General features: G+C 37.1%; 1 protein-coding gene across 4 annotated transcripts in view; it reads right to left on the reverse strand.

The window, feature by feature from the left end:
- DNAH3 (dynein axonemal heavy chain 3) overlaps positions 1 to 14578 on the reverse strand; it is a 167337-nt gene that overhangs the window by 114707 nt on the left and 38052 nt on the right. For all 4 annotated transcript variants that reach the window (XM_070232126.1, XM_070232124.1, XM_070232125.1 and 1 more), the window contains 2 exons: positions 8577 to 8730; positions 7637 to 7781 (listed from right to left, as the gene is read on the reverse strand). In XM_070232126.1, the coding sequence (XP_070088227.1) occupies positions 7637 to 7781; positions 8577 to 8730 (299 nt within the window). The remainder of the gene's footprint in view (positions 1 to 7636; positions 7782 to 8576; positions 8731 to 14578) is intronic.

A 14578-nucleotide genomic window follows, 5' to 3' on the forward strand; every position in this document is an offset into this window, starting at 1 on the left:
GAAACTAATAAAAGAAGAGCAAATTAACTCCAAAGTAAGCAGAAAAAATAAATGATAAAACCAAAAGCTGGTTCTTTGAAAAGATCAATAAAATGGATAAACTGTTAGCCAGGCTAACCAAGAAAATAGAAAATACACAAATTACTGATACCAGAAATGAAAGAGGGGACACTACTGCACACCTGATGAATAGTAAAAGGATACTGAAGGAATACTATGAAAAATTATATGACTACAAATTTGATAACCTAGATGAAACAGACCAATTCCTTGAAAGATACAATCTGTCAAAACTCACACAAGAAGAAACAGACAATATGAATAGGCCTATCTCTATTTAAGAAATTGAATCAATAATTAATAACTTTCCAAAATAGAAGCACAAAGGCCCAGATGTGTTCAATGGTGAATTCTACCAAACATTTAAGGAAGAATGATACCAATTTTCTACAATTTCTTCCAGGAGACAGAAGTAGAGGGAATACCTCCTAACTCCTATGAGGCTAGCACTACTCATACCAAAACCAGACAAAGACATCACAAGCAAAGAAAATTAAAGACCAATATCTCTTATGAACATAAATGCAAAAATACTCAACAAAATATTAGCAAATTGAATCCAATAATACATAAAAAGAATTATACACCACAATCAATTGGGATTTATACCAGGTATGTAAAGCTGTTTCAACATTTGAAAATCAATTAATGTAATCCATCATATCAACAAGCTAATAAGGAAAAATCATGAACATGATATAATCTACACAGAAATTGAAATATAATGATGTACACCTGAAATTTATATAATGTTATAAACCAATGTTACCACAATAAAAAATAAATAAAAAAAGAAAAATCACATGATCATATCAATAGATTCAGAAAAAGCATTTAAAAATCCAACATCCATTTATGATTAAAAAAACTCTTCAGCAAAGGAGGAATAGAGAAGAACTTCCTCAATTTGATAAAGAACATCTACAAAAACATACAGCTAACATCATACTTAATGACAAGAAACTAGAATCTTTCTTGCTAAGATCAGGAACAAAGTAAGAATGCCCCCTCTTGCCACTCCTTTTTGACATCGTTCTGTGGAAGTCCTAGCTAACGCAATATGACAAGAATAGGAAATAAAGAGTATACAGAGATTGGGAAAGAAGACATAAAACTTTGTTTGCAGATGAAATGATCATCTATGTAGAAAATATGAAAGAATAAACAAAAAACTCCTGGAATGAATTCATAATTATAGCAAGGTTGCAGGATACAGGGTTAATATACAGAAGTCAATTGTTTTCCTGTATACCATTAACGAACAAGTGGAATTTGAAATTAAAAACACATTTATATACATTAGCACCCCCAAAATTGAAATACTTAGGTATAAATCTAACAAAATAAGTACAACACATATATAAGAAAAAGTTTTACAAAACTCTGATGAAAGAAATCAAAGAAGAAAAAAATAAATGAACAGATACTCCTAGTTTATGGATAGGAAGATTCAGTATTGTCAAGACGTGAGTTCTTCCCAATTTGATCTATAGATTCAACACAATTCCAATCAAAATCCCAGCAAGTTTTTTTTTTTGGATATTGACAAACCAATTCTAAAGTTTATATGGAAACATGAAAGACTCAGAATAGCCCATATAATATTGAAGGAGAAAAATAAAGTTGAGAGACTAACATGATCCAACTTCAAGACTTACCACAAAAGCTACAATAATCAAGTATGCTACTGGTGAAAGAATAGACAAACAGGTCAATGGAACACAACAGAGAGCCCAGAAACAGACTCAAATATAGTCAACTGACGTTTCACAAAGGAGCAAGGTAACACAATGAAGAAATTGTAATTTTTCAACAGGTGGTTTTAGAACTGGATATCCAACGCAAAAAAAACAAAACAAAGAAGAATCTAGATGCAGACTTTACACTCGTCACAAAAATTAACTCAAAATGGATCATAGACTTAAAAGTAAAATGCAAAACTACAGAACCTCTAGGAGATAACATAAGAGAAAAATCTAGATGATCTTGGGTTTGGTGATAACATTTTAGATACAACACTAAAGGCACGATCTATGAAAGAAATGACAAGCTAGACTTCATCAAAATTAAAAACTTCTGTTCTGTGAAAGACTCTGAAAAGAATGAGAAAACAAGCCAAAGACTAGGAGAAAAATTGCAAAAGACATATCTGATAAAGGACTGTTGTCCAAAATATACAAAGAACTCTTGAAACTCAATAATAAGAAAACAAACAACCCAACTAAAAACTGAGCAAAAGGCTTGAACAGAAACCTTATCAAAGAAGCTATACAGGTGGCAAATAAGCATAGGAAAAGACGTCTGACATCATATGTTATTAGGGAACTACAAATTAAAACAATGAGATACCACTACACAACTACTAGAATGGCCAAAACCCAAAATGCTGACAACAGCAAATGCGGATGAGGATGTGGAGCAAAGGGAACTCTCACTCACTGCTGAGGGGAATGCAAAGTTGTGCAGCCACTTTGGAAGACAGTTGGCAGTTTCTTACAAAACTAAACATACTCTTACCACATAATCCAGCAACTGTACTCTTTGGTATTTACCCAAGTGAACTGAAAACTATGTCTACACAAAATCAGCACACAAATGTTTATAGCAGCTTTACTCATATTTGCCAAAAACTGAAAGCAAAGAAGATGTCCTTTAGTAGGTGAATGAAAAAAGACACTGAATACACTGTAGTACATTCAGATAATGAAATATTATTCAGCAGTAAAAAGAAACGAGCTATCAGGCCATGCAAAGACACAGAGGAATCTTAAATTTATATTACTAAGTGAAAGAAGCCAGTCTGAAGAGGCTATATACTGTACAAATCCAACTATAAGACATTCTAGAAAAGGCAAAATTATGGAGACAGAAAGTAAAAAAATTATGGTTGTTAGGGGTTAGAGGGGAAGGGATGAATGGGTGGAATTTTAAGGGTAGTGAAATTATTCTGTGTGATACTATAATGACGGATACTTGTCATTAGACATTTGCCAAAACTCAGCATGTACAACACTAATAGTAAACCCTAATGTAAACTGTGGATTTTGGGTGATAATGATATGTCAATGTAGGTTCATCAATTGTAATAAATATACCACTTGGGTCTTGAATATTGATAGTAGAGAAGGCTGGGGAGGGGAGCAGTGGATATATGGGAACTCTCTGTACTTTCTGCTCAGCTTTGCTGTGAACCTAAAACTGCTTTTTTTAAAAAAAAAAAGTCTATTAAAAAAAAGGGAATAGAAGAAAGCTCTCATCAGGGTAGACTGGTTCTTGAAAAAAGAAGAATGGGACCACACTTTCCCCCCTCCCCACTGCTCCAAACACAGAGAAGTAATAAATAAAATATATAAAGAAGATACTTAAAAGATGGGCTCTAACATAAGATAATGATCTTCTTGGATCCAATTGATTCCAGCTCTTGGGGATTCATGGGGACTAGAGGTGTTCCACACACATGGTGGGTGCCCTGAGCCAGGCTCACTGCTGGAAATCAGAGCTGGACCAGTGTCTCCATGCACTCCACTGATGAGAGAACTGCTATAGCTGCTGCCTGAGACTAAGCCATATGTGAAGCTGAAAACCTAGTGAGACAGGAGGAAACCCTCACAGTCCTGAGATCAAGCTGATCTGAGCAAGGTCCTAAGCAAGGCTGCCCAAAGATGCAGAGCTGGACCAAAAAAACCCCACCAAAACCCCACACCAATTGTTTTTCTAAATACTAGCAATGATCAATTAAGAATTGAAATTTTAAAACATACCATAGCACTAAAAAAAGAAATACTTATGTATAAACTTAACAAAACACACACAGAATCTGTATGCTGAAACCTACAAAACACTGAAAAAAAGAAATCAAGGAAGACCTAAACAACTGGAGACACAGTGCCCATGGAATGGAAGACTCAGTATGGTAAAGATGTCAATTCTTTCCAAATTGATCTACAGACAACACATTTCCGATTAAAATTGTAGCAGGTTTCTTACATATATCACTAAGCTGATTCTCAAATTTACATAAAAGATATAAAGACAAAGGTGCTGTAAGAATCAAAATAAAACTTGAAAAAGAAGATCGAAGTTGGAGGAATTATACTATCTGATCTTAAGTCTCCCTATAAAGCTACAGTTTTCAAGACAGTTTGGTTTTGGTGAAGGGCTATACACATAAATCAATGGAATTTAATAAAGAGTCAAGAAATTGATCCACACAAATATGGCCAATTGATTTTTCAAAAAGGTACAAAGGCAAGTCAATGGAGAAAAAAAGCGACCTTGCAACAACTGTTCCAACTGCTGGAACAAGTGGATATCCATATGCAAAGGAATGAACTTCAACTTAAGTATCAAACCTTATGTAAAAATTAATTCAAATTCGGACCATAGATATAAATGCAAAACCTAAAACTACAAAACTTCTAGAAGAAAATATAGAATATCTTCATGACAGGTTTAGGCTAAGGAGTCTTAGACATGACACCAAAAGCACAATCCATACAAGAAAAATTGATAAATTGGACTTCATCAAAATTAAATTTTTTTTCTCTGTGAAAGATATCATTCACAGAATAAAAAGACAAGCTGCAGAATGGGAGAAAATATTGGCAAATCACATATCTGACAAAGGACTTGCATCCAAAGTACATAAAGACCTCTTGAAACTCAATAGTAAGAAAACAAACCACCCAGTTAAACACACGGTAAAGGTGTTGAACTAACACTTCACCCAAGAGGACATACAAATGGCAAATAAGCACATAAAAAGATGTTCAACATCAGTAGGCATTAGGGAAATGCAAATTAAAACCACGAGGAGGGGGCCAACCCATTGGCCCAGCAGTTACATTCACACGTTCTGCTTTGGTGGCCTGGGGTTCACCGGTTCGGATCGCGGGTGCGGACATGGCACCGCTTGGCATGCCATGCTGTGGCAGGCATCCCACATATAAAGTAGAGGAAGATGGGCACGGATGTTAGCTCAGGGCCACTCTTCCTCAGCAAAAAGAGGAGGATTGGCAGCAGATGTTAGCTCAGTGCTAATCTTCCTCAAAAACAACAACAACAACAAAAACCATGAGGAGACACCACAATCACTTATGAGAATGGTTAAAATAAAAAACTATTGACAATACCAAGTCCTGATGAGAATGTGGAACTAGAACTATCATACATTGCTGGTGGATGCAAAATGTCCAGTCACTGTGGAAAACATGAGTTGGGCATTTTCTTATAAAGTTAGACATACACCTTAAATATAGCCCAGCAATATGCTCCTGGGCATTAACCTAGAGGAATGAAAACTTATGTTTATACCAAAACTTGTACCTGAATCTTTATAGCAGCTCTATCCATAATAGTCTGAAATTGGAAACAGCCCAAATATTCATCAACGGATGAATGATTAAACAAACTAGTATATCCATACAATGGAACTACTTTGTAATAAGTGGGAAGGACATATGGATACATCCAGCAACTTGGATGAATCTCAAAGGCAATAGGTTGAGTGAAAGAAGTAGTCTCAAAAGGTTACACACTGTATCATCCCATGTATCTGACAATCTCAAAAAGACAAAACTATAGTAACAATGAAGAGATCAACAGTTGCCAGGTCTTATGGCTGTGGGGAGAGTGTGACTACAAACGGGTGTTACAAGGAAGTTTATTGAGGTGACGAAACTCTTCTGTTTTTTGAATTGTAGTGAATCTATATATGTGTTAGAATTCATAGAACTGTATGCTAAATATGTCAATTTTACTGCATATGCATTTAAAAAATAAAATGTAAAAAATTTTAAAACACAGTATCTCTAATAAAAAGGCTTGGTAAATTATAAATACTTCCTTTACACCATAAAAATTTTGTATCTCAAACCAACAAAAAGCATCATGTTTAAAGATGACACTTTGGAGGAATTCTCATTAAAATCAGGAATAAGACAAACGTGCCCATTATTACCACTGTTTATTTTGGAAGTGCTAGTCAACACAGCAAAGTGAATAAAAAAGGGATATGAAATGATAAATAAATAAGGTAAAATATTCTAATTGTATATATATGATTGAGAACTTGGAAAAATTAAGAGTATCAATGAAAATATTACTCAAAACTGAAAATCATTTAAATAAGGGAGTTTAATAGCATTCCAATAGAAAAGAAATGAGAAAGCACAAGAATAGGCTTTTATAAAACAAGGAATGCAACTACCCAATAAACATTCAACTTCAATTAAAGAAATGAATACTTTCTAAAAGTGAAAAAGAAAATACCGTTTTAAACATCGAATTAGCAAAAAGGTTTTCAAAGTTATTACTTCCTGGGTTTGTGGAGGGCATGAAGAATGGGCACTCATAAATACTGCTATAAGAATAATAAATTAAAACATAACTTTTCTGGAAGACACTAACAATACCAAAAGCAGTTTTTAAAATCCTAATAATCTTCCTTAGATACCCTTTGATCTAGCCACTTCATTTTTAGGAATTTATCCTAAGAAAATGATCATGATTGTATCCCAGAAAACTCGCAACAAAGATGTTCATCACCATCGCGTTTATAATCCTGAAGCACCAGAAACAAGCTAAAGGCTCAACCCTACGGGGCTCCAATTTTGTCTTCTGCTCTTACACACTCTCCCCAGTGATGTTATTCTTGGCTTTTTTGGGGGGAAGATTAGCCCTGAGCCTCTTTTTGTTGAGGAAGATTGGCCCTGAGCTAAAATCTGTACCCATCCTCCTCTACTTCATATGTGGACGCCTGCCACAGCACAGCCTGACAAGTGGTGCATAGGTCCGCACCTGGGATCTGAACTGACGAATTCCGGTCCACCAAAAGGGAACGTGCAAATTTAACTGCTGCACCACCGGGCTGGCCCCCATTTGTGGCTTTTAACTGTAATCTCCACATCAGTTATTCCCCAACATAAATCCCACCCCTCAAACCTAGCACTTAACTCCAGATTGACACACACACAACTGTTAATTAATATTCCCATTTGGATGTCTGCAGACCCCTCAAACTCAGTGTATTCATGTTGATGGTTTTTTTCCCCAACACATTTGTCACTTCTCTTGTTCAGTGATGGCAAAATCCACCGAACTGCCTGAGCCAACAATCTGCAAGTCACCCCAGGTTCTTCCCTCTCCCTCCCTGCCCCCTGCCCCATACCAGATCAATCATTAAGTCCTGTTGACTCTGCCTCCTCAATCTCTCTCTAGCCTCCAGTATCTAGAGAGGAGTAGTTTACAGATATCTATGGCACCCTGACCTTTTTTGAAGCAGCGCAATAGTGGGACAGCCATCTTATTCTCCCACCGTCTGCCTCTCTCACCCAATCCATGGCTCTGGGTGGCTGCCACTTCTATTTTACCCTGGCAATAGGTCTGGCTCTGTGATCCCCACTTTCCATCCTTATCACGTCAGAAAACTTTGATTGTGGTTGCCTTAATCCAGAGTATCAGAATCTGATGAAAAGGTCAGTCAGAATCTGAAATCCAAAGCTGGTTTCAGAACTGGCTGGGGTGGATCTGCTACCTCATCCCCCTCCTGCTCCAGCAGAGGAAGACCACAGCATACCGTTCATCCACTCCTCCGACTTGATGCTGAACTCATAGGTCGTCACCCACAGCTGCTCATAAGGCACTTTGTTGGTCATCAGGGTTTGCAGAAGAGGGAAGGTACTCTTCTCCTTTTCCAACAGATCCTCCTCCTTATTGATCAACTGCAAGACAAAAAGGGATGATGTTTATTGGGTGGGTGGCTCTCCTGAATCTAATAAGTCACCAAGACAAACTTCTCAGTGCTCTGAAAACCAAGTTGAGGAAGATGCTTGTTCATCTGGAGAGCAGGAGTGGCAAATAAAGCATGGACTCAAGCAAGAAGGTCCCTCTGCTACCTCTGAGGGCCATGGCAGCCGAGATCTAGCTGTGGGTGAAACCCTAGGATAATTTGCTACTTCTCCATCATCTTTGCTCCCACTGTACCATATCCATAGCCTCATTTTCACAATTTTCATATATACTTTAGCCGTTTACGTGATGTTGCCTTCTTGTGCTGACTTGCCTCAAAGGTAAGAACTTGAATGGTTAAAGAACTTACCAGTTGACCTTCAGGGCAAGTTACTTAACTTCTCCAAGGCTTAGTTCTCTCATTTTAAATAGGGATAAATGGGGATAATAACAGTACCTACCCCAAAGATTTCTTATGGGCATTAAGTGATATATCACATATGAAACCCTTTGCACGTTGTTGAGCACATAATAAATGCTCAATACATGTGAGCAATTCTTATTCTATTATAATTTCTTCTTTGTGCGCTCAATGACTAACAGAAAAGCTGATATAATGCAGTGGTATGGAATAAGGTAGTGGAAAGTACCAGTGAAAGAACTGGTCAATCAATCAATCAATATTATCCCCCTGACTGGGGATGTCAGGAAAATACAAAACCAAGGACCAGAACCAACACAGCAATATAGAGTCATCCGTCCCCATCCCAAGACCCCAGACCCCAAACCTCAAATTCCACTAGTGCTTGATCTAGGTTCTTTGAAAGCTCGTTAAGCTTTTCAACATTGTTCTTCATTTCTTCTGGAGTCATCACTTCACGTTTCCTAAAACCTTCCAGTTCCTTGTTGTAGCCCTCAAGTTTCGACTCAAATTCTGAGCACCTGAAAATAACGAAAGCCCAGTCACATTTGGACTTTCCAGTTTGTGATGTTCAAAGTATCAGCATTGCTCACCCATATTTGGGCGTGGGAAGAATCTGATCTTCTGATACAAAATATCTATATATCTATATATAGATATTTCTTATAATACCACCTCCCAGAGACAGCTGCTGTGAACCTATTGGTGGTTAAACATTTCCAGATGTTTTCCTGTACAGCCAAATATATGTGTGTGTATATATAACATATATTATATATACATATATAAAACGTATGTATACACATGAATGAATTTATCCATTTGTCCACTCATCCATGATTCGTTCATCATAGATATTTATTATTGAGTGCCTAATACATTCCAAGAACTGCTCTAGGCATCAGGCACATATTCATGAAGTACACTACTAAGCTCCCTACCCTCATGGAGCTTGTATTTTAGTTTGGGGGAGACCTAGACCATAAACATACATGGATAGATAGATGGATAGATAAATCCACACATAGATAAACATGAAATGAGATATTTCTAAAAGTGATAAATGCTCTGAAGAAAATAAAACAGGTCAGAGCGCCTAGTGGATGGAAGCGGAGGGCTACTTTAGCTAGAGTCATCAGAGAAGACCTTTCCAGAGAGTTATCTACTTCATCCACATTATCAACAAAGCAGGTCTCAAATACACTTCTCCCTTTTCCTAATGAGACAGACTAACACAGTGTTAAGTGGGTAGGTTCTGGAGCTGGGCAGGCTAGGTTCAAATCCCCACCTTACCACTTAGTAGCTATGTGACCTTGGTCAAGTCACTTAACCTCTGTATGCCTCAGGTATATAAAATGGAGATGCGAAAAAGTACGTACTTTAGTATTTAATAAGCTAACATATACTACAAAATGCTCAAAATTGAGCCTGGTACATAATCATCACTATTATAAGTGTATGCTCTCATTCATTAGAATGTAAAGTCTATCCATGCAGTTTTTATCTCAATTCCTTTTTGTATCTCCAGCACTTAGAAGTGTCTGTCATATAATAACAAATATGCACTGAATGTATAAGGGGATTTGCTATTGAGAATAGCTATAGTGACATACTATAAATTGGTTATTATTTTAAGATTACCTAATTCTGTTATGGCAGTTTTAATGTTTTTTCTTAAAAGTAACTGAAGAGAGTTAATTTTCAGTGGTTTGATCAGGTTTTCTTTCTTTTTATCTTTTTTTTTTTCTGCTTTATCTCCCCAAACCCCCCCGTACACAGTTGTATATCTTAGTTGCATGTCCTTCTAGTTGTGGGATGTGGGACGCCGCCTCAACGTGGCCTGACGAGTGGTGCCATGTCTGCGCCCAGGATCCGAACCCTGGGCCGCCACAGCGGAACGTGCGAACCTAACCACTCAGCCATGGAGCCGGCCCCCAGGTTTTATTTCTAACCACACTGTGTGGTAAGCAGCCTCTGATAAAATCCCCAAAAATCCCCACCTCCTGATATTTATATCTTCGTGCAATTGTCTCCTCCTGAGTTTGGACTAGACCTAGTAACTCACTTCTTTTTTTTTTTTTTTTTTTTATATTGAGTTATTGATAGGTTACAATCTTGTGAAATTTCAATTGTACATTAATGTTTGTCAGTCATGTTGTAGGTGCACCACTTCACCCTTTGTGTCAACCCCCCACCCCACCTTTCCCCTGGTATCCACTAAACTGTTCTTAGTCCATAATTTTAAATTCCTCATATGAGTGGAGTCATACACAGATTATCTTTCTCTCGCTGGCTTATTTCACTTAACATAATTCTCTCAAGGTCCATCCATGTTATTGCAAATGGAATGATTTTGTTCTGTTTTGCAGCTGAGTAGTATTCCATTGTATATATGTACCACATCTTCTTTATCCATTCTTCTGTTGCTGGACACTTAGGTTGCTTCCACGTCTTGGCTATTGTAAACAGTGCTGCAATAAACATTGGGGTGCACAGGACTTTTGGGATTGCTGACTTCAAGCTCTTTGGATAAATACCCAGTAGTGGGATGGCTGGATCGTATGGTAGTTTTATTTTTAATTTTTTGAGGAATCTCCCTACTGTTTTCCATAGTGGCTGCACCAGTTTGCATTCCCACCAGCAGTGTATAAGGGTTCCTTTTTCTCCGCAACCTCTCCAACATTTGTTGCTATTAGTTTTAGATATTTTTGTCATTCTAACGGGTGTAAGGTGATATCTTAGTGTAGTTTTGATTTGCATTTCCCTGATGATCAGCGATGATGAGCATCTTTTCATGTGCCTATTGGCCATCAGTATATCTTCTTTGGAGAAATGTCTGTTCATGTCTCCAGCCCATTTTTTGATTGGGTTGTTTGATGTTTTGTTGTTGAGTTGCGAGAGTTCTTTACATATGATGGATATTAAGCCTTTGTCAGATATATGACTTGCAAATATTTTTTCCCAGTTAGTGAGTTGTTTTTGTGTTTCAATCCTGTTTTCATTTGCCCTGAAGAAGCTCTTTAATCGATGAAGTCCCATTTGTTTATTCTTTCTATTGTTTCCCTTCTCTGAGAAGGCATGGTGTCCGAAAAGGTCCTTTTAATACTGATGTCCAAGAGTGTACTGCCTACGTTTTCTTCCAGAAGGCTTATGGTTTCAGGTCTCACCTTTAGGTCTTTGATCCATTTTGAGTTTATTTTGGTGAATGGTGAAAAAGAATGGTCAATTTTCATTCTTTTACATGTGGCTTTCCAGTTTTCCCAGCACATTTGTTGAAAAGACTTTTTCTTTTCTCCATTGTATGCTTTCAGCTCCTTTGTCAAAGATAAGCTGTCCATAGATGTGTGGTTTTATTTCTGGGCTTTCAATTCTGTTCCATTGATCTGTGCACCTGTTTTTGTACCAGTACCATGCTGTTTTGATTACTGTAGCTTTGTACTATGTTTTGAAGTCAGGGATTGTGATGCCTCCCGTTTTGTTCTTTTTTCTCAGGATTGCTTTAGAAATTCGGGGTCTTTTGTTGCCCCATATGAATTTTAGGATTCTTTGTTCTAATTCTTTAAAGAATGTCATTGGGATTCTGATTGGGATGGCATTGAATCTGTAGATTGCTTTAGGTAGAACGGACATTTTAACTATGTTTATTCTTCCAATCCACATACATGGAATGTCTTTCCATCTCCTTATGTCGTCATCCAATTCTTTCAGAAAGGCCTTGTAATTTTCATTCTATAGGTCCTTCACTTCCTTAGTTAAATTTACCCCCAGGTATTTTATTCTTTTTGTTGTGATTGTGAATGGTATTGTATTCTTGAGTTCTTTTTCTGTTGGTTCATTACTGGAGACCTAGTAACTCACTTCTAACAAAGAAGATGGCAAAAGTGATGGGACGTTACTTCCAGGATTAGGTTACAGAAAGACTTCTCTCTCTCTCTGTCTTTCTCTCAAGGAAGCCAGCTGCCATGTTGTGAGCTACTCTACGGAGAGGCCCACTTAGCAAGAAACAGAGAGCAGTTTCTGGCCAACATCCTACGAGGAAATGAATCCTACTACCAATCACATGAGTGAACCTGGAAGTGGATCCTCACCCATTCGAGCTCTCAGATGAGAATGCAGCCTTGGCTGCCATTCTGACTGTAACTTCATGAGAGACCTTGAACCAGAAATATACTGCTAAGTTGCACCAAGATTTCTGACCCACAGAGACTGTGAAGTAATAAATGTTTGTTGTTTTAAGTTGCTATGTTTTGGGATGATTTATTATCCAGCAATAGATAACTAATACACACTATTATAATAGAATGTGGCCAATATAGTTACTGCTTCTTTGAATTTTTTTTGGAGTCCTAAAATATGGTAAATTTTTGGAAATGTTCTATGGACATTTATGAAGAATATTTACATCCAACAAATTAAGGTTATTAATTATTTACTTCTATAGTCTCCTTATTCAAGTTTCACATTATTTATTTATTTATTTGATGTATAAGGGTAAATGACTGCTTTAACTTTATTTTACTCACCTAAGTAGCCATCTTTGAACCACTAAATGTTTTTGTCTTGGGTTTGATCTATACATCTATATATCTAATATGGCTGACTCAGCTTTCTTTTTCTTTGTACTCGCATGCTATACTCTTACCCATAGACAAACTTAAGTTTGTCTTTCTCTGCTACCTATTAGCATAAGAGACCAGGAACAAAGATTAGATCAGTAGCAAGATTAAATCAGTTATTGCAAATTTACAGGAACTACAGAGAACAGAGGAACATGTTAAATGACACAACAGATGTGCAATCAGGAACATCTAGATTTGGGGACAAATGATTCAGTTTCTTTAATAAATAAATTGCAAGGAAAAAACAAAGGAGATAGAGGGGGGACCTACAGATGAAAAGAAATTTAAGAGACATGTCAACTAATTGCAGTGTTGCAGACATTATTTGGATTCTGATTCAAGTAAGCAAATCATAAAAAGAAAAAAATTAATTAGATCATTTTGCCCCCCCAGCAGTTAAAAGCCTTCAGTGACTTCCTATTGTACCTAAAAAGGAATGGAAACTAATTACCATGACCTCAAGAACCTGCTCCTCTAACTTTCCAACCTCATTTTATAGGCACTCTCTTCCTTTGGCCAAGGTCTTCCCACCTTGAAGCCAATGCCCACACTGTACTTTATGCTTGGACTGAGCCCCCTGCTACTCTCTTCCCCAACATCTTCACTTAATGTGCTTCTTCTCATCCTTTAAGTTTCATCTTACATGAGTCCTTTCCTAACTCACCTCCTGAATGTGATAACTGTGCTGTGTTTCTCTGTTTATTTCCTTCATAAAGCTTCTGTGTTGATCTACTCTGTCTTCCATCTCCCATGTCCCTTTTGTTCTCTGTATCCTTAGAGAAGAGGAACAGAGACAGGAGCATGAGAGGGAAGAAGAGAAGGTGGCCATTGTCACTCTCTTCTTCCCCTAATTGTTTTTCACCAAGGTCTTAAGGATTCAGAGATAGAGTAGATAAGTGCTATGAGAGACAGCCTGCCTCTTCTCAGATTTTTGTTTGTTTTTGTTTTGTAATAAGCTGTGACTTTAGACTCTGGTAGGTATTAATTTTAGAGATTATCTTTACTGTGAAAAAGTTTCATTCGTTCATTCATCAAAACAGTGAGCACCTATGATACATAAGGCACTGTGCTCTATCCCAGTCCTGGAACACAATCTGGGTACTCTCCCTAGGACATTTTCCTTTCTTTCTCCAAGATGTCAAAGGGTTTTCTATTGTACTCTCAAGGTAAAGACAAGCTCACATTCCTGAGACGTCCATTATGTATATTCCCAGTTGCTTCTAGGACCATGGAACCTACCATTGAGTGGGACAACATGGGGGAAAAGCTGATTCTCTTGTTGTCCACACAATTAGGTGCTGCTGGGTACCTTTTCACATCATTAAAATTCGTTTTGAGGCTCAAAATACAGTACCCACATACAAAGATAAATCTCTAATAAAAGCAGTTTTGAATCCTTCCCAGAGGGCAGTGGTATATAAACCCAGTGATTACCTTAAAATAGTACTGTTCTTGTTGTTTTCAACTTCTTATAATTGCTTAGCACATTGTAAGTTTCCAAAATACTTTCATGTCCATAATATATATACACATACTTATGTATATGTATGTATATATATACTATTCCATATAATGCAATCATTAGTAAATAGTAGGCACTTGACAAGTTAGGTTGAGTAAATGAGTTGTATTCTTGGAACCACGTGGAGTCTACGGGAGGATAATGTAGGAACTTAAAAGATGGTGGGTTAGTCAGAATTCTTGCAGGAAACAGAATTCACTATGATACTCAAAGAAAAAAGGCTTTAAT

Source organism: Equus caballus, chromosome 13 (assembly GCF_041296265.1).
Source record: "Equus caballus isolate H_3958 breed thoroughbred chromosome 13, TB-T2T, whole genome shotgun sequence".
In the NCBI taxonomy this organism is placed as follows: Eukaryota; Metazoa; Chordata; class Mammalia; order Perissodactyla; family Equidae; genus Equus; species Equus caballus.